Consider the following 19805-nt stretch of genomic DNA (forward strand, 5'->3'; position numbering starts at 1 on the left):
AGCCAGGAGGTTGGGAGTTTAGGCCCTGATCTAGTAAAACACTTAGGCCTGGTCCCCACTAAGCCCCCACTTCGGACTAAGGTACGCAAATTCAGCTACGTTAATAACGTAGCTGAATTCGAAGTACCTTAGTCCGAACTTACCGCGGGTCCAGACGCGGCCGGCAGGCTCCCCCGTCGATGCCGCGTACTCCTCTCGCCGAGCTGGAGTACCGGCGTCGACGGCGAGCACTTCCGGGATCGATCCGGGATCGATTTATCGCGTCTAAACCAGACACGATAAATCGATCCCAGAACATCGATTGCCTGCCGCCGGACCCTCCGGTAAGTGTAGACGTACCCTTAACCACATACTTAACAGTGTAAACAGTCCCACCGACTTCACTGGGAATACACACTGGTTTAAAGTCAAGCACATGCTCGGGTGCCTTGCTGGATCAGGGTTTTAAAGTCATATGCCAAGACTAAGGTGCACACCCAATTCTGTCATAGAAGTGCAGGACTTGGGATGTGCTCACTGTGACAGACCCAGACCAGTGGGGTACAGGAGCCTGGTAAAGGGCAAATATACTGGTCACTGGATGAGTAGTTTTCTGTTCCCTGAGTGACCAGAGCAGGGGCTGCACTAGAGTAATCAGGAACCTGCTAGAACCAGTTAAGGCAGGCAGGTGAATTAGGACACCTGGAGCCAATTAAGAAGAAGCTGCTAGAATCAATTAAGGCAGGCTAATCAGGGCACCTGGGCTTTAAAAAGGAGCTCACTTCAGTTTGTGGTGCGAGTGTGAGGAGCTGGGAGCAAGAGGTGCAAGGAGCTGAGAGGGTGTGCTGCTGGAGGACTGAGGAGCACAAGCGTTATCAGACACCAGGAGGAAGGTCCTGTGGTGAGACTAAGGAAGGTGTTTGGAGGAGGCCATGGGGAAGTAGCCCAGGGAGTTGTAGCTGTCATGCAGCTGTTACAGGAGGCACTATAGACAGCTGCAGTCCACAGGGCCCTGGGCTGGAATGCAGGAGTAGAGGGCGGGCCCGGGTTCCCCCCAAACCTCCCAATTGACCTGGACTGTGGGTTCTTCCAGAGGGGAAGGTCTCTGGGCTGTTCCCCAACCCACATGGTGAATCTCTGAGGCAAGAAAATCCGCCAATAAGCGCAGGACCCACCAAGATAGAGGAGGAACTTTGTCACATCACTTTTAAGAAACACTGTCCTTTGTATGGCCACTACATAATCCATCTAATATTATTACAAGCTTGTCTGTTCTGGGTTTACTAACTCGTTAATACATAGGCTTTTGGTAATCAGGCTCTTTTGGACTGTGACCAACTGCTTAGTTTTTTTGCTCTCTTTTTAAGCAACTTTTTCTGTTCTGGAAAGTTGATAAATTGAAAGTTCCACAGTCTGTAGTTTAGCACATCTCGTTCTCAAGTAATTTCAGCTGCAGCCAAGACATAGGAGGGTGTATGTGCAGGAGTGGTTCAGCTCCTTCAGGGATATCTGAAGCTCAGTGCAAGTTCACAACTAAACATTACTTAAAGCCTCTGGGGGAAAAAAAGCCCAACGGCTATGTCAGCCCTTGAATTTGGGGGCAATTCCTTTCTATTGAACTAGTTTCTGAATAAGCTGTTTATAAGTACAATAGTTAGACTGGATGTTTGCAATGTATAGCTCTACACAATTTCTGCTCTCACGCTTCCTGTTCTGCAGCCTCGTGTTTATTTCACTGTACACGTTACAAAGCAGCATAGTGGTTAGCAATTCTACTTTATTCATATAGGATTTAATTCAATTAGAGGCATTTTACCGAAACAGGGTCAGTTCTTGACCCTGTACACTGAACCCATAGAAGCCTAAAGCTGAGTAAATTAAAAACAGTATCATGTTCGGTTAAAAATATTTCAGCGGGGGGGGGGGGAAAACACCTACGCCAATCATCACACTAGCAGTTGCATAAAAACAGAAGCTGAACTGACAAATTATGAAAAGGAAGCCCACGTCACAAAGTAAAATAGAGAACACCATTGCCTCTAGTCTTTAGGAACTCCCCTCCCAGCCACCTCTTTGTGCTACACTTGCCTCATTTCTGTCTTGTCACACACAGCCTTGACACTGCTTGTGCAAGCACCTTCTCCTCTGGATCCCCTGTTGTCTGCAACAAGCTGCTACTATCGCTTCTCCTCGGTCCAGTGTAAATCACGAATAACTGCACTGACATCAATGTTTATTGGTGTAAGTGATATGAGAACTGAGGCTTCTCTCTTTTCAAATCCTAGCTAAACACAACTATTTTCCCTTTTGCTAGTCCCTCTTAATGTTCTCTCCCTCTGCTGCTGTTATACGTGTAACAGAGCAATTATATAGTTTGCAGTAAAATTGTGAAGTATTTCAGGTATGAAAGGGGCTACATAATGTTATTGGTATTACACAAACCCTGCTAAAAATATCTTTTCCTGTCACTGTTTCAACACATTTCATGTTCAGGGGCCCTTAAGAAAACAGTACACTAGCAACAACTTGTGATCAACATAACTGTACATTGACAATTAACAAAATATGTTAAGTGTCAATTCATTTCACGGCATCATTTGATTTGGCTTAGCCCCAGTCTGCAGTTCAAAAGTTTTGGCAGCAGCCAGCACCATAAATCATAACTCTCCTGGCATCTGTTCCTCCCATAAAACTACACAGTGAGTTCAGGATTCTGGGCAGGTCATCAACCACAGCTGGATTCTTTTCAGAGCAACCATATCAATTTTCAAGTCTATTTAATGTTATGAAAACAATAAATGGGACGAGCATACAAGAGATGTGTTTCCCTAAATTAAGAGATTAGCATACCACAGATTATTGGAGGAAGAGCTCGGAGAGATTTTAGTCACACTCAGCACATCAATATTTTGAACAATGCAAGCTTTTCAAGATTCCTGGTGCGTGGGTGTTATTCACTACAGATTTATTTCTAATATACACCTCCATTTGTCTTTATTATTGCTCATTGGAAAATGGAAGCAGTTCCCCAGGGAGACTGGCCATTACTGTTTTCACAGGAAGCCAACAGCTTGATAGGCGAAACTGTGTGTACAACAACATAACTAATGCATCTTAAGTACAATTATATTCCTGCTGTACATTCACAATCAATTTTCGAAAGAAAAAAAATGACCACTTGTTACAAATAACCTAAACATGCATGTGAAAGTTATGTTGACATTGCAGTATAACAACTTTCACTAAAGTCATGCCCAGCAATCTGTGTGCAAAAACATATTTACGGTACTATTAACTCCTGTTCACTGCACTTGCAGTTTTGGGAGCCTGGAGTGCTGCCCACCATGCCCTTGTGTATGTTCACTGCAAAACAGACCCTGCACAATTCTGAGCCCAAACGAAAAAGCACAAGGAATACGGTAAATGCCAGTTTACCAATGTACACTATTCCCAAGAGTGACCAATATAAGAAAATTTCAACCCACTAAAGCAGAGGTTATGATGTTCTGTAGGAATGCTATGAACACGAACAGTGAGCAAAACACAGCTGAGTATTAGTGGGTCCATACTGAAAGAAGCACCATGAACCATGACAAAATACAAACCAAACTAAACTATGAGAAGTGCTTCGGTCATGTCCATAGTATGGCATTTGCACAAAAGCCAAGACATTTAGAATTTAAACTGGACCCCTCTTCCTAGCTTCCCGTCCTGAGCCCACATTGTACAAAGCATTCATCCATACAATGATGTGTCTGTTGATTGACTCCATGATAACATGTTTCAGGGCACATCGCACATCCTTATTACAGAGAAAATATCTATAAAGGAGAGAATAAAACATAGGCGGGGAAGGGGCCCGGATCCATGGCTACAACCAAGCTGCCAACAGCACAAGGCAAAGGTGGCACAAAAGTGAACCTTGGCATTCCGCTGCAAGTTCTGGGCACGAGTCAAACCAGCCTGAAGGCTGCTTTAAGCTATATCAGCTCCCAACAGAGTGAAATGACAGTCAGAGCAGCCTTAGCGCACCTCCTTCCCTCCAACCATGCCCCCTACACTGGCAGCCTAGAGGAGGTTGGCCTAGGAGGTATTGTGTTGATTCTAGAAGACTGGAGCATCCCTACTACTTGAGGGTGACCCTCCTATGGCAGGTTACACTGATTCAATGACCTGCCTGATTTTTCCAGCAGTGCAGCACAAAGCCGCCACGGTGCCGCAAGAACCTGCCCCGCAATCCAAAAATGTAATGTTTAACGGCTGCAAGTCTCTCTCAGCATCTCGTCCCACGCTGAAACATCAGGCAATAGTAAGGCTGTTAAATTCAAATCCTCCGAGCTTCATCCCAACTATACAAAATTAGTGTGGGTGAAATTCATTTCCAGCTACAGTTTTCCCTCGCCGCGTCTGACAAGTCAGACTGGGTTGAGCCAAACCATGTTCGAACCAAGTTTACAAATGTGCTTAATCCAGGTTCTAAAATGGTTCAGCCTCATTCTCACTGACTGGTTGAACTGGGACTATGTCTAACCCAGGTCTCCACGTGAGTCACAGAATGCCTCACTGGCAGACTTTTTTCAGCTTAGTTGAAATAATATTTTCACCATTGTAAGGTGGTGCAAAGAACAGAGAATTAAATATAAGGGGGGAAGAGGTGCAACATACAGCAATGGGTTAATATACTAGCCTTTCACCTCTGGAGACTTTGGCCCTGAATCCACAGAGACTTATGGGCTTTTACATATTGACTTTGGTGGGATTACTCACGATGTGTAAAGTTAACCAAGTGCATACATCTTCACAGGATCAGGGCCCTAGTGCTGAATTCAGCCCTGGTATAAGCAGGTGCACCTCTAAATTTATCCCTAGAGCTCCAAAGGGAAAATAAACATTTAATTCTAAATTTCTTTGCTTTCTCGACTTTAACGGGAGTTATACCCTCTCTTGCCATGGCCAAATTTGGCTTCAAAGATAAAAATTCATTGCAGATCATAAGAGTAAATGATTACAGTGGATTACCTGACCTAATTTACCATGGTCCACCGTACACATTCACACTTAGAACCTGTAAGTGTATGTACGTGCCTTAAGTTTTACAGCAGATCTTGTTTCTGGCCAGGCAGGGCTCTTCCCCACTCCAGATAATTGTTAATCACTTGAAAACAAAAGATCTGACTCCAAAGATCTGACTTGGTTCTTCAGTGTAGCATTTTGCAAAGCCAAGAGCCTAGCACTCTGAATTTAGCTCTAGTAAAAAATCCTTTTTAAAAATGCATGAGCCAGACAAGCACTGCAGCCCGTGCAAGATGAAATTCTGTATAACTTCTGTGGGCTAGTCAATGCTCAGATGTCAGCATAGTGCTAAAACAAGCCCCAGCATCTCCCATTTTTGCCCAGGGATGTGTCTTTGCCACTGATTACCTACTGTGCAAATATGGTGTGGAAAGCAATCAGGCAACATGGCCACGCTACACTAAATGTTAGACACTCAATCCAAATTAATTTGAAACTTATCAAGTGTATTCATGGTGAAACACCATTTTGACATTGCACTCAAGTGAAGCTGTAGAAAAGCAACAGCAGAAGTCACAAACATTGTGGGACCTACTTTTTATCTTCTGCCAAACATCTGCACTCTCAAAGGGCACCAAATACTCAATACAATTACAGCTATTTCCTGAGGTTACATGAGTGTAGCGTGTAAACCAAGAGGAAGTTTAAAAAGGTGGGGGAGGGAAGGGCTACCATCCCCTCCCCCACCTAAATGAAAAAAAATGAAAATACATGGGACATATGGACTGCATAAAAAGATCAGTGATGTAATATCATAATATTAGTGAGGTTATTCTAATTATACATTGTCTAAGCAATGCCTCATTTTGCAATTACTTAGTAGAGTAGATACAGATTACAAAACAGCAGGTCATAAGGGATGCATATTTTAACAGAATCAGTCTTTTCCCCCAAATTAAAACAACAACCTTGCTTATGAAACATTACTTATTACAAAGGCCATGACAAATTGTTAGCTTCAATAGCAGAAGGGAACTTAAAACACATTGTTAAGGAAAGTCTAACCTTAAAAAACAACTCATCACTAAGGAAACGCTAACTATACTTCAGCTGGACTTCTGAATGCTTCATTTTGTTAAAACAGTTTATGGTATCCGTTATGTAATGTAACTGAGAACAGTTTAGGGATATCTGACAAGTCAAATCCAAATCATAAGGCACACGAGCATACACCAAAAAAAAAAAAAAAAACCTGGAACCTTGTCAGTTATGTTGCTAGCTTATCAAGCTCAGTGTTCTACAGGAGAACATTATATGATTTGTAATATGTCAGAGAATGTCAAATTAAGGGCTGTACAATCCTGAAGGGTAGAGCAGAAAGCATTCTATTCCAGGCCATTGAGTCTCTTTAACAACTACATGCAATAATTCCCAAAACTATCTACTCGTCGTCTCAATCACATGGAAAAACATAGCACAATGTTAGTTCTAAAGCTTGCACCAAGTGCAGCTAGAGTATTAGACCATCCATGTGGATTAAGGAAGAGACTGATCTTATCGGAATAATTTTTTTAATGACAACTTGTTGCTTTTCTTTCTTCACCCTCCCCCTTAAAGTTTAAACATTTAATTGCTCGCTTCCTGGCTTCCCAGTACAGAAACCAAGCATATTTTCCTCCTACAGGAAATGTTCCAATTAGGAAGATTTGTAATTGGTAATCAGCTGTTTCTTTAAGTTGATTTTGCTCTTGAAAAATGTTTCAGGGCTATGAAACATCAAGGGTATCCTTAGTGGCATGCACTTCACTGACCTCTTTCAAAACTTGTGCTTTCTACTTTTCTGCAACTAAGGCAAGTAGGAAAAACAGGGCAATTATTTAAATAAATGCTGGAGTCAGGAGCTAGGTGGACAGGTTAGTAAGGGCACTGGCTTTTCACCTGTATTGGGGTGAGATGGCTTTCGTCTCAAGTGACAACTACCTTGAAACAACCTTGTCTCTAATCACTGTGGCTGTACTACAGAACTGAACTGCATATAACCGAACCAGTTGGCTTAGAAACCATTTATATACAAATGGTTCAATGCATTCACACTAGCCATACGGATTCAGTTTAACACTACTTGTGTTTCCACCAAGGCTATGCTAAACCACTCATTTTCAGCTGAAATGTTCACAGGCTACCCATCCTATAGATCAGTGTTTCCCAAATTTGGGACGCTGCTTGTGTAGGGAAAGCCTCTGTTGGGCCGCAGGTTCAGCCGATTGCGGCTCCCAGTGGCCGCGGTTCGCTGCTCCAGGCCAATGGGAGCTGCTGGAAGCGGTGCGGGCTGAGGGACTTACTGGCCGCCGCTTCCAGCAGCTCCCATCGGCCTGGAGCGGCGAACCGCGGCCACTGGGAGCTGCGATCGGCCAGACCTGCGGACGCGGCAGGTACACAAACCGGCCCGGCCCACCAGGGGCTTTCCCTGCACAAGCGGCGTCCCAAGTTTGGGAAACACTGCTATAGATCATAGCACATCCCCCCACATCAGCTGATTCTGAGCAGATCTGGCAACATGATTGTGGGACAACAGTGGAAATTCACTAATCTACAATTACGTTGGCACCAAAACAATTCAGATTGAAATGGTTTAGATGGAAACAGTTCTTAGTAAGGCTGAAAGCAAGTCTGGTCAAAATGGTCCTTGGAACTCGTGGGAACACTTTTGTACACGAACATGAGGTGTTTCACAAGTGCTCTAGGGGTGAGTTGTTCTTGGAATGGCAAATGTCTCCATGGTACACAAGCCTTAAGAACTGGGAGTCAGGATACCTGAGTTCTATTTCCATCTCTGCCACTGATGATGTCTATCTTTGAGCACTAACCACACCTCTCTGTGCCTCTGTTTCTCCTCCCATCCTTTGTCTACTTAGACTGTAAGCTCTTTGGGACAGGAACTCTCACAGTGAGTTCAATACCGTGCCAATGGGGGCCCCGATCTTGACTGGCACTTCTAGGTTCTACTGTAATAATAAAAACAACAACTGTGGGTATGTGTAAGGAAAGAAGTGTTCAAGGCACATATTTAGAGGCATTATATAATTTGGCTGCTCAAGCAGTATTTTACACAGCTGTTTTCCTTCAGATCCTCTCACTAATCTATCTTATAGATAAATGGTAAAAATGTATTGTTACACAACCATGTATTGATATAAGATGAGGAAGAGCTTGACTGAAAGAAAAAGCATTAATTAGATATCCTTTTCTGCTATTCAAGTGAATGTGAATTATAAAGGGGGGGTTTATTGACTGATCGTTGCAGTCAGATCAGGCTTTATTCCCATAATAAATGAGAGTTTTACCGGAAAGAGCTTCTACAATTAAGCCATAAGCTTTTATAGCAGTGCCGGCTAACACCACTTTAGCTAAGGGCTGTCAGCATGTCCATTATGAACCCAGTTTTTCAAAGGATTATGACTTGCCTATAAAATTTTGCTCCAACAAGAAAGTTGGCAAACAAGATCTCTGCCTCAGGGAGCATTCATACGTTTGAAATCATAATAAAGATGCTTTAAATACAGTATTGTGTGTATCTGTATATATGAGCCTTGAAAATTGCAAGGAAATTTTACCAGTCCAGGCAGAAGATCTATTCTTAAGCCTTTTTCCATTGTTACTGATTCAAAAACAAAAACCCAACACTAAAGGTATTTTTTTTTGTTGATGGATGAATAAAACTACTCCACCTGGGTATGTGGTCCCTTAATTTAGTTCTAGGACTCCTGGTTATGCCCCTTTTATCACCCTAAATAATTCCTCTCCAACTTTTGTCTTAAACTGTTAGCATGCCCCATCTTCCCCAAGTCACCACTTAGTCAAGAAGTGCTTACAGGACCAGATGCTGATAGTGTGGCACATATAGAGTTACCTACTACCCAACAAACAGCCCCACTAATTTCAAAGGGACCATTGGCAGAGTAAAATACCACCCAATGAGAGTAAGGGTCTGAGAATCTGGCCCACATTATTTCACTCTATTAGTAACACCCCATAAATCAATCCCTCCAGGCCCTCCCACTCCCAATCATGTCTGTTGCTCTTTGCTGAACTTCTTCCAATTTGTCAATATCATTTCAATAGTGAGGTGTGCAGAACTGACGGCAAGACTCAAGGCACAGCTCCACTACAGCAGTATATAGACAGACTATTACCATTCTGCCCCATGGCATGATGCCTCTCCATGCTAGATGACGAACTTTGGATTTCATATGTATCTTGTAATCTTAATTTTGCATGTCCAGCCTAATTTTTATGTTTTCTGAGAAAGCTACAATTTTCTCTTAATGGGAGTGGGTTTCATCCCATGCTAAATGGACCCAGTCCATTTGGAATCTATTCAGTTTTAAAAGATTCAGTTAAAAGTTGTTTATATTTATAAAGACATCTCTACCCCTATATAACGCGACCCGATATAACACGAATTCGGATATAACGTGGTAAAGCAGTGCTCGGGGGGGGGGGGGGCGCTGCACACTCCGGCGGATCAAAGCAAGTTCAATATAACGCGGTTTCACCTATAACGCGGTAAGATTTTTTGGCTCCCGAGGACAGCGTTCTATCGAGGTAGAGATGTAATTTATATGGTTTGACAATCATGTTGGACTGTTTTTAAAATGGTGTTTTTCTCTCCCTTCTTCCTCTATGAAAGCCCTGAACTTACTCTACAAGGGAAACAGTAAAATTGACTATACACAAAATAATCAATTAAAACAACAGAGACAAATATTTCTCTCTCTAATCTCCTTCAGTTATAATAATCTTAGGTACAACCTGTTACAGCAGAAAAATGTTCAGAGGGAGGGGTTTTTTTTAAGCTATTTCCCTTTTAGTGTCTGTTAAGCATCAAGTTCCTGTAGCCTTATCTGATAAGTGTTTGGGGTTGTTTTAAACATGAGAGAATATTTTACTTCCCACATTATGCACTGTCAACTCGTAATATGAAAGCTAAGTGATGTCTAATTATAGCCGGTCACATACTTTAATGAAGTTACTAAAGAGAAATCCATATTTTAAAACGAATGTTACTTTTAAAGGTGTACTCTGTTCCAGTTCTGCTCTCAGAAACAGCCATGCAACTTCCACTCACTGCACCCAAATCCATGGGAATTCTGCATGCACATGTGAAGATAGAATCAGGATCCTTTCGTTTATTTTGTTTTTCAGAACCAGGTTTATTCAAGCAATTTAGATCTCAAGACCACATGCTCAACTGTACACAGTGTCCGTAATTGAACATTCCACAAACACAGGTGAAACTCAAAATGTGAACCTTTCTGCAAGCCGGAGAAAAGTCTAGATCAGGTCAGATTGATTTAAGATTTGGAGTGCAGCCTCCCAATCATGTGGACCCTGAGGAACAAGCAGCAGGAAGAGACCCACTTCCATGCGGGCCAAGATGTCCAAGGACTGCTGCCTCCTTGCTGGCCCCCTTCCTTTGAGATCCTTGTCACCTATCCCCACTGGAAGAGCAGTACAGCAGTGGAGTGGAGTTCCCAGTCAGTACAACAGCAGCAGGGAAGATGGTCCTAGCAAAGTGAATTCTGTTTTCAAATCGATTTGATTTACAACTGGATATCTACTGGAATAACAGAGGCTCAACCAGGAAGGACATCTCAGTGAGTGCCTGTTCCCCTGCTCACCCCATAAGCCTGCAGAACCCCAACCCTGTGGAGCTCCAGCATAAGAGCTTCGTTAGGAAAACTAGGATTTGGGGGGGAGGAGTGTGGGAGGAGGAAGGGAGGGAAAGAGATTAAAATGTAGGCCGCATCTGGCTCCCAGCTCTGTGTTTTAATCACTAGAGCCTGCTGCTTTTTCTCAGTAGAATGCTTCCACAACAATGTTCATTTCAGAATCAATTGAAACCATTAAGAAAATAGAGCTAAAGCAGTAAAATTTCCAGATGTGTATAAATAGGAATGTTTCCAATACAACTTTTTTTAGAACAAGCTTGATTCTTATGTGACTTCGTGAAGAACATTTCCACTTGTGGTTGAGATTTTTCGAAGCTGCATCTAAGGGATTTGGATACTCAATTCCTATTCATATTAATGGAAACTGGGCGCCAGGATCTCCTAGGAAACTTTGAAAATCTCAGCTTGGGGTTATTTTTTTAAGGACCTGGACTACTTCTCAAGCACATGCTAAAGTCCCATTGAAGTGTTCTAAGTCAGATGCTTCCTGAATCAGGACATGGATCCTCCAATGTACTAGGCCATCTCCTTGAAACGTGCTCACCATCCTTTAACTCCCAACAAAGACCACAGGTGTTCAAGATGGTCAGCACCTCACAAGAGGTGATCAGCCGCTTACGACACTGGTCCCTAGAACACTGATGTGGTTATTACACTCCAAATAGCCATTCCTGAATGGTACTTTAATAGAGAAGAAATATCTTAATTAAATCCCGTCCATATTAGAAAACATTTGAGCTCCTCATATGGTACCAAAATATCACACTGTGAAAGCAACTGTGCACTCCTAAGCTCTTAAATCTCACATTGCCACTGTATTTCTTCCGTTTGCTCATGAAGCCATACTTCCACATAATTATCAGCCAAACTAAATCAGTAAACCATTCCTGATAGGATAACCAACTTGCCTTCAGCATTTTTCTTTTAAGCTACTAGACTTTCTGCATAGATTTATTTACTCTGACAACTTTGTTCATTTGATACTTTGTAAAGCTGGATATTAACAATGCCAGAAAAGCTTACAGAACTTCATGTGAGTTATCACCGCACAGAAGTATGCATAAATCAAATAAATTGTTCAAATACAGTATATGGGGATATTATTCAAAAGAAATGTGGCACAATACGTAGATGGGTAAATCCTTGCTGACTTCATTGGGAATTGGAGCAAGTAAAAACTAAGAAAGAACTTCAGGATTTGGGCTAGAATTTTTCAAAGGTTATGTCTATGTTGCACTGCACACCACTGGTGGCAGCATGGGGAGTACATGTAGCTTCCCACCACAGTGAAAGGCAGGTGGTGTCCACACTGCAGTGGGTGGCTACATGCATCAGTGAAAGGCTCTGGCAGTGGGGAGGCGGCAGAGAAAGGCCCCGGCAGCTGCCCCCAGCCTTTCCCTTCCCCATTGCCTCTCTCTGTCAGAGCCTTTCCCCACTACCAGAGTCTTTCCCTGTGGTGGAAAAAGTTAGCCAAAGACCCATTACTAACGTATGGACGTTTCAATCACTGCCCTAGAAATGAGCAAGTGATATTGACAGTGCCCCACTGTCCAGCTTCCACATGGATAACATTTTCCAGGGGGAAAATGGATGCCAATGGATTTTTCAGATTGCTTCTCAAAGCATTTAAATCCTTGAAGTTGGAGTCAAGGGCTGTAAAGCCAGAACTTTTCAGGACCTTAAGAACAAAAATTAAAAATCTAAACCACCAAATCAACAACCAGATAATTTTCTGTTTATCCCAACAAACATAACCGAAATGAGCCCTTTCTTGTGTTTCCAGACAACCTGAATAGCTGCAACACAAGCTTTTCTTGGAAATATACAAGCAATTAGCTAAGCCCTGAAACATTTGTTCAAACTGCTGTCTGTTAAATAAAAATCTACGCTATTCAAGCGCTCAGTTACAGCTTATAAGGAATAGTCCATGCGTTTACGATCTAGACTAGATCTTCCTTAAAAAGCCAGTCAGTCCCACACTGTATTTCTGGGATGAAGCACATCATATTTTAAGGATGGGATTTTCACAAGCACCAAAGGGAATTGAATTTCAATGGGAGTTTGGTGCTGAACTCTTTAAGAGCTTTTTTAATCCCACCCTGAAAAACTAAAGATTAAATTCACCCCAGTGTACATCAGTTTCTGCCAGGGCACAGGGCCCATGGTGGCTCATAGTTCTTGGGGTGAAATAATGCAGGTACACAGACCCTCTTCTCAGCCATCTCTGCCAGGGGTCTGACAGACAACAAATGCAGCCTCAAAAATGGGTGTCACTGACCAGCTAAAGTGGGTGGCCAAACCAGCTAGCGGATGCACTGACTCTACACATCCTAATTGTACCTTCCACAAGTTGGGCTCCTAAGGAAAGCCTATGAGAAACTACACTTCCCCTATCCTTCAAAACCTGAGAGAGGAGCATGGTGGAACCACCGCTTAGCCTCTAACAAGGAAACAGCAGCCCTTGCTAGCACTAGGAGGTGCAAACTGATACTCCTTGTATTTATGAGGTTGACTCTTGCCATATATAGTTGAAAAACATTATAAATGTTAGGTCATGGGGTTTCCAAGGACATTAAACAATTAAGGCCAAATACTCAGCTGGTGTAAATCAGTTTAGCTCCATTAACTGTGCTAGGCCGATTTACAGCAGCAAAGGAACTGGCCCTTAAAGTCTTCAAAATAATGACAAACAGGCATTCCCTAGCATTTCCCACATGGATTTACTATCTCTTAAGGGAGATGAAGTAAGAGCCTGAACAGATTGACTGCATCTCTTTAGACTGGACGAAGAATCTTCTGAAACAATATACAAGCAAAGAGAAGAAAAAATAGTTTAATCTATACCAGTAACTTCTAGAGAAAAACCACATTATTCAATGGAAAAGTAGAGACAAGTTCATGATTTCATAACTTAGTTATAAGTAGTGTCCTTTGTTTAAAAAAAAGGGGGGGGATGAAGGGGGAACAGCAGTGGGGTCTGTCTTGGGAAGAGAGCTTCATTCATTAGTATATTATAGCCTTACATTTGACATTCAGTTTGCACTATTTTCCTTTATGAATAAAAGCTGTATTGAACAACATATGGAGCTTAAACCAGCTTGAGATCACTGCCTATCACGCTGACCAACAGTCGCATTGTTTCCTTCTACTCCTCTGTCTGTCTGCATCCATCTGTTGTCTTTTGCCTTGTACTTCGATAGCAAACTCTTTGGGGCAGGGACAGCCTTTTTGTTCTGGGTTTGTACAGCACCCAGCACAGTGCGGTCCTTGTCCGTGGCCAGAGCTCTTATGCACCTACCGCAACACAAAACATTAACAACAATAACAAACATCATCTTTTAAGGCACTGGTGCTCTGACAATTATCCAAACGACACCGAATTTCCTCTAAAACCAAATACGTAAGTTATGGTCCATACAACTGAAGATGCCTACTTGACCGAACCAACTAAAATATAGCCTCGTCACTGACCACATCAAAAGCATGAACTGTGTCTCTTGGTTTCATCCCTTCATATCCCTTTCAAACAAATCACTGCAGATCAGTTCATCCACCCACACTCATTAACGGGACCCTTTGGTGAAATGCATAAAATGCAGGAGTAACAAACCAAACTAAAAGACTGTGTTCTTACAGGGAAAAAAAGTGGGTAAAAGCAGAGGCCAAAGCGATGCTTCCAGAATACTTTCATATTCTTACTAATTTCTGGTTAGTACCATAACTCGCTTATGGAATACTTTAAAGCCAGTTGTTACCAAACTATTTTGAATAGCTGTACCACGTCACCAGACTAAGCCCTTAACTGTAAAAGTTTCCACCTCGTCCCCTTGATTTAGGAAAACTCACCTAAGCTTGCATTTTGCTAACTCTATACTGAGCCAGACCACATGCAATTCAGTAGATGGCAGGCAACAGCAATGTATGGAAATGCATCACAAAGGTAAGAAGGGTAAATGTATTGCAGATACCAGTGACTGGGAACTATGAATTTAGGGCCCAATTCGGCTCAATGAAATCAATGGAAATGAAGGGCTCTCAGCACCTCTCAGAAGGCAATCAGCTCCTTGCAGGCCTTTAGACGAAACCTAGCTAATTATAATGCAATTGCCTTTCTGGCAAAAACCAAGCCTCCACAGAAATCAAGAAATTGCTTCTAAAATCCATCAAAAGTTCTGAGAATGAGTGTTTAATAATACTCACAGAATTAATTATTCCTTTAAGTGCTTGGAATCCTCCAGTGACAGGGAAGACTTGTTCTTTTGTATCAGCAATTTTTTCAAGCTTTGAAAAACAAACACAAATAACTTGGCAGACCAAACACGTTGCACAATATTTTTCAGCCTGAAAATCTAAACATCGGTCTAAAAGCAACAGGCTCTACCATTTAGCAAGAGAATGAAAATCCTGGATCCCATGGACATTCTGGCCCACAGTTAAAGAGAGCAGTTATGTTTTTTCTGAGCAGGAGTACTTGCTGCTACATGATATGCAGCTAATCCCACTGTATGGTAACCACTCAAATTCAAATAAAACCAGAGTAAGAGGATCCCTAAATACAGACCGTTTCAGACAATCATTTTACTTCTCTTCTTGGAGTGGAGTTAAAAATCAGCACTAAAACTGAGAGAGAGATAGGTGGTGCAAATTTTCTGCTTCCCCGTTTGCTTCATCTTACTTTACAAAGTCTTTCCGCATACCCTTTCTTTAAGGTTCCTTCTGTACACTTTTCCATTTAAAGTCCAAGTCTTCCTACTCCATTTCCATCCGCTCTATAGTGCTAATTCTGCAAATGATCAGCTTATATGAGCACAAGACCTACAGATAAATCTTCAGTTGATGAAAAAAAACAATAGTCCTTCTTTTGTTTTCCAAAACAAAGACTATTGTCCCCTGTCAACTCAAAGCTTATCTATAGCCACTGTACTCATGCAAGCTGTGGTCTAAGCTGGTTAACATTTGAATGGAAAGTTTACCTAAATTATCTGGTTCAGGCGGCTATCAATAAGTGTAATTCATTTCTGAGAGATCTTTTATGTAATAGAACAGTGGTATCCACTCATTCTTTTTACTTCTATTAATAAGCAAATGTCTAAGTATCTACTTCCTGCTCTGGAGAAGATATTGCACTGTTCCAACATAAGTAAAGTACATTCATCTACCACAGTGATGGCTGCCTTATAAAAACTTGAATTATGACATTAATTAGTAATAATAACAACAATGCACTTACTTGTTCTTGTTTAAAATCAAGGACCCCAACACAGTAAACTCTAGCCCCTAAAGTTCTGGCCTTATTTGCCTGTTCCAAAATAGAATGAAGAAAGAAATACACTATTTACACACCAGGCTATACACACACAAAAACACAGCAGAATGTAACAGACAGTTGCAGTTCGGTACTCACCTCTTTTTCTGCATACAAGGGGATCTGACCATCCAATTTACCATCTGTCAAAGCAATTATTATACTGGAGAACTTTGAGCCTCCTGCTCCCTCAATTTGTTGATTTGCCTGAAAATGAACAATAATTATCCAGTTTGCAGTCATATCCGAACTTATAACCAAGGTGCTTCTACTAAATGAATGCAGCCATTTGAAATAATCCAAATAAGACTGAATGATCAAATCCATCCCTAGAACTCACCTCTTCAAGCAATCCCCCATCTCCCCTCTACCTATCATCCTTTCATTAATTTAAACCAGAGTTGGATCACAGCCTTGGATTGTAATTTGTTTAGGCTAAGGAGCATGACCAACATTTTCCAAAGTTACTAGTGACTTTAAGAGCCCCAGCGTTTGGGTCCACAAACTGACACACATTTAAAGTGGTATGATTTTCATACTCTGCAATTTTTGATGATCATGTCCCTTTAAGGGATCTCACTTTCAATATTGCCAACCCCAAACCTTCAAAAATCATTAGACAGGCCCCAAAATATAATGAAATCAGATTAAAAAGAATAAGGTTTTTTTAAACAACAAATTTGGGGTTCTTTTTATTTGTCTTCTAATTTTTCAGCCCTTTACATCACAGTGTCAAACTTTTCTCCACAACCATGATGGCTAGAAACTTACTTTTTCTTTTTGATGAAAAGTTAGATTCTCACAGATTCCCTGGTCCCCAGGACCTGGGCCTTTAAATTAAACATCAAATATTGTGAGACTCTCAATAAAATTACAAGAGTCAACAACACTGCAAATTGGATACCCAAAAATTAAGGGAGCTAAAATCACTAGTCCTATGGAATATTTTGGCCCATGTCTTTATCTATGTTTGTAAACAAACATGAACATTTTAGATGCTCTATTAATGTTCTGTAATAATAATAGCAACACTATAAAGCTGTGGTTATTTACTATACCCATTCTTTAACTGTTATACAGTGTTAGTTACTTATCCATATGGGAAAACTAAGGTCCACCTCTTGACTCTAGAGGTATGTCTACAGTATCCGGATCGGCGTGTAGCGATCGATCTATCGGGGATCGATTTATCGCATGTAATGTAGACACAATAAATTGATCCCCGATCGCTCTCCTGTCGACTGCTGAACTCCAGCAGTGCGAGAGGCGGAAGCAAAGTCGACGGGGGAGCCATGGCCGTCGATCCCGCGCCGCGAGGACGTGAAGTAAGTAATTTTAATTCGATCTAAGATACGTCGACTTCAGCTACGCTATTCTCGTAGCTGAAGTTGCGTATCTTAGATCGATCCCCCCCGCCTAGTGTAGACCTGGCCTAGGAAACAATACAAAAGAAACTCCATAAGGAAAACCTCACAGGATTTCCAAGCCCCTACATGGGTTTTTCCTCCTACCAGAACAATCTTTGCTTGAGTAAGGACCCTGGGATTTGGCCCTTAAAGACTATTGGATGTAAGATCCAGTAACAAAAAAATGCATGCAAAATGTTTTAAATGCATATTGTTTTGTTGTTACTTCAACAGGGCATTCAAGTCATAGGAGAACAGACTTTTATTTCAATTATAAGAGTATTAAAACTTACTAGTTTTAATCCTTCGTGCATGTATGTATCACCAGCTGGCTTCACACTACGTAAATCTTGAAGGCCTTGATTGATTACACTTCTGCGAATAATTAGAAAACAAGACCAAAGGTTGTTCAATCAATAAATGATGCTAAAAATCACATTGACAATTGGTAAAACTAATAGATTTTGATGTTCTGTATGTCCCATTGTATAAAAGGGCTACAGTGTGAGCCTGAAATTAAAACATGAAAAAAAAAAATCATTTCCGCTCATAAACATTGTGCAGAGACAAATTTAAAATCACAACGAAAGCTGTGCTTTGGTAACAAATATGGTAGGCCTAAGTGATGCTATGCTTTGGGGACTCAGAAAGAGTCAGATTCAAGAGGAATGTTTCAGATGGAGCTTATACTGCAAACAAAGGTCCATGTACCAACTCTAGAACAGTTCACTGGAAATTGTGTCATACTTTTTGAAGTTTACTTAGCTTGCTCGCCTGCATTTACTTAGCTTCCAGGCACACGCAAATTAAAAAAGAACTCTACCAAGATCCACAACTTTATTTCTGCAAGCAGCATAATGGAATGATACACCTTCATAAGTACTGACAGGAGGTAATTCATGAGCCGGAGGGTGCTAAAACAGTATTACAATAATTAATTAAAGTCCGTTTTCTAAATAAAAAAAAATCTGTTCATTCTTTCAGCATTTGTAGGATGTTCTTGTGGTTAAAGCAATGAACTGGGATTCAGGAGAGCTGGGTTCAATTCCTGGCTTTGCCACAGACCCTGTGTGTGACCTCAGGGAAGTCATTTAACCTTTATGGGTTGCAGTTCCTCATTTGTAAAAAGGGGACAACATTGTTTCTCTGTTTTACTGGAAAACCGAAAGGATAAATCCACCAATGACTGTGAGGTGCTCAGATACTATGGGGATGGGGCTGTGGAAGCAAGTAGGCAGAAGTAAAGGAAATATTTTGAATGCAGTCAGTAGTAGCAAAAATAAAAGGATTACATTAAGAGGGCCACAGCCTCAGATTCTCAGTCAGTTTTCACTTGGGGAAACTTCTAATGAAGTCAATGGGCATTTGCCCTAGTAAGGAGATTATCATTTGGCCCAGAATGCACAGAACACAACAAATACAGATGACAATGAGGGAGAGTGAGGGATTGGTTAGGAAAGTATTTCCAGACTGCATGAAACCCTTCCTTAGGGCAGACAAAGAAAGAATTGGAACGCCACCCAGCCCGAATGCCATGCACAAGTCATTTGTTCCACTGATTAAGTTTCTCTATGTTTAGAAGCTTTACTCCAGAAGTACAATATGTAGATGTAAATTTCAATTTGCATTCAGCAATTGATATCCATATTGACAGTTGCAATTGCAAAGGAAGAGATTCTGTGTTAAATAGACGGAAGAGAACAAGTTACGTAAGGCAATACAATCTGTTTGATCCAAATATTTTACATTCAGCATCTATAGAAACAACTTGAAACTGATTATGTATGAATGCAGATTATAAGCCACATACTTAGTGCTTGCCAGAAATGAGTGGCAGCATGTCCACAGGCATTAATGTTCTGCTTGCCAAGAAACAAACAGCAACTGAAGTTCCAGTTTCTGAAACAGATTTCACATTGCAAAAATAGCTCTTGTACAATCAGCTCAGTTTTATCCAGTATGTCTCATGAACAGGCCTCACAGGACACGCTGGCACCTCCAGGCCTCTTTTTGCAGTTGGTTCTGGTGAAACCGTTGGCAACAAAAATTGTCCCTTCTGCAGCAGCAGAGAGCAGGTCACCATCTATCTTCCAGTACCAAAGCAGGCATTGTAACAAGGGGGTTCATGCTACCATCACCCCCACCCCACACCACCCCACTCCCATAACTATCCAGGACTCTGCGGCTCTCCCCAGTTCTGTACCTGTTGCTGTAGCCACCAGATTGTAAATTATTCAGGGCAGGGAGCGTCTTTCTATGTGTTTGTACAGTGCCTATCGTAACGGGGCTAGGATCGCTGGTTGGGGTCCCTAGGCCCTGCTGCAGTACAAATAAATCATCATCATAATAATGAATTCTAGAGCTCTGCAG

The 19805-nt window shown here is 41.6% G+C and overlaps 1 protein-coding gene across 1 annotated transcript in view; it reads right to left on the bottom strand.

Annotated features, from left to right (window-relative positions):
- The window catches only part of ANTXR2 (ANTXR cell adhesion molecule 2), a 109386-nt gene that overhangs the window by 83489 nt on the left and 6092 nt on the right, over positions 1–19805 (bottom strand). The window contains exons 2-5 of the mRNA XM_065405127.1: positions 17729–17810; positions 16129–16236; positions 15955–16023; positions 14925–15005 (exon numbers count right to left, since the gene is read on the bottom strand). Coding sequence (XP_065261199.1) covers positions 14925–15005; positions 15955–16023; positions 16129–16236; positions 17729–17810 — 340 coding nt within the window. The remainder of the gene's footprint in view (positions 1–14924; positions 15006–15954; positions 16024–16128; positions 16237–17728; positions 17811–19805) is intronic.

The sequence above is a fragment of the Emys orbicularis genome, chromosome 5 (assembly GCF_028017835.1).
Source record: "Emys orbicularis isolate rEmyOrb1 chromosome 5, rEmyOrb1.hap1, whole genome shotgun sequence".
Classification (NCBI taxonomy): domain Eukaryota; kingdom Metazoa; phylum Chordata; order Testudines; family Emydidae; genus Emys; species Emys orbicularis.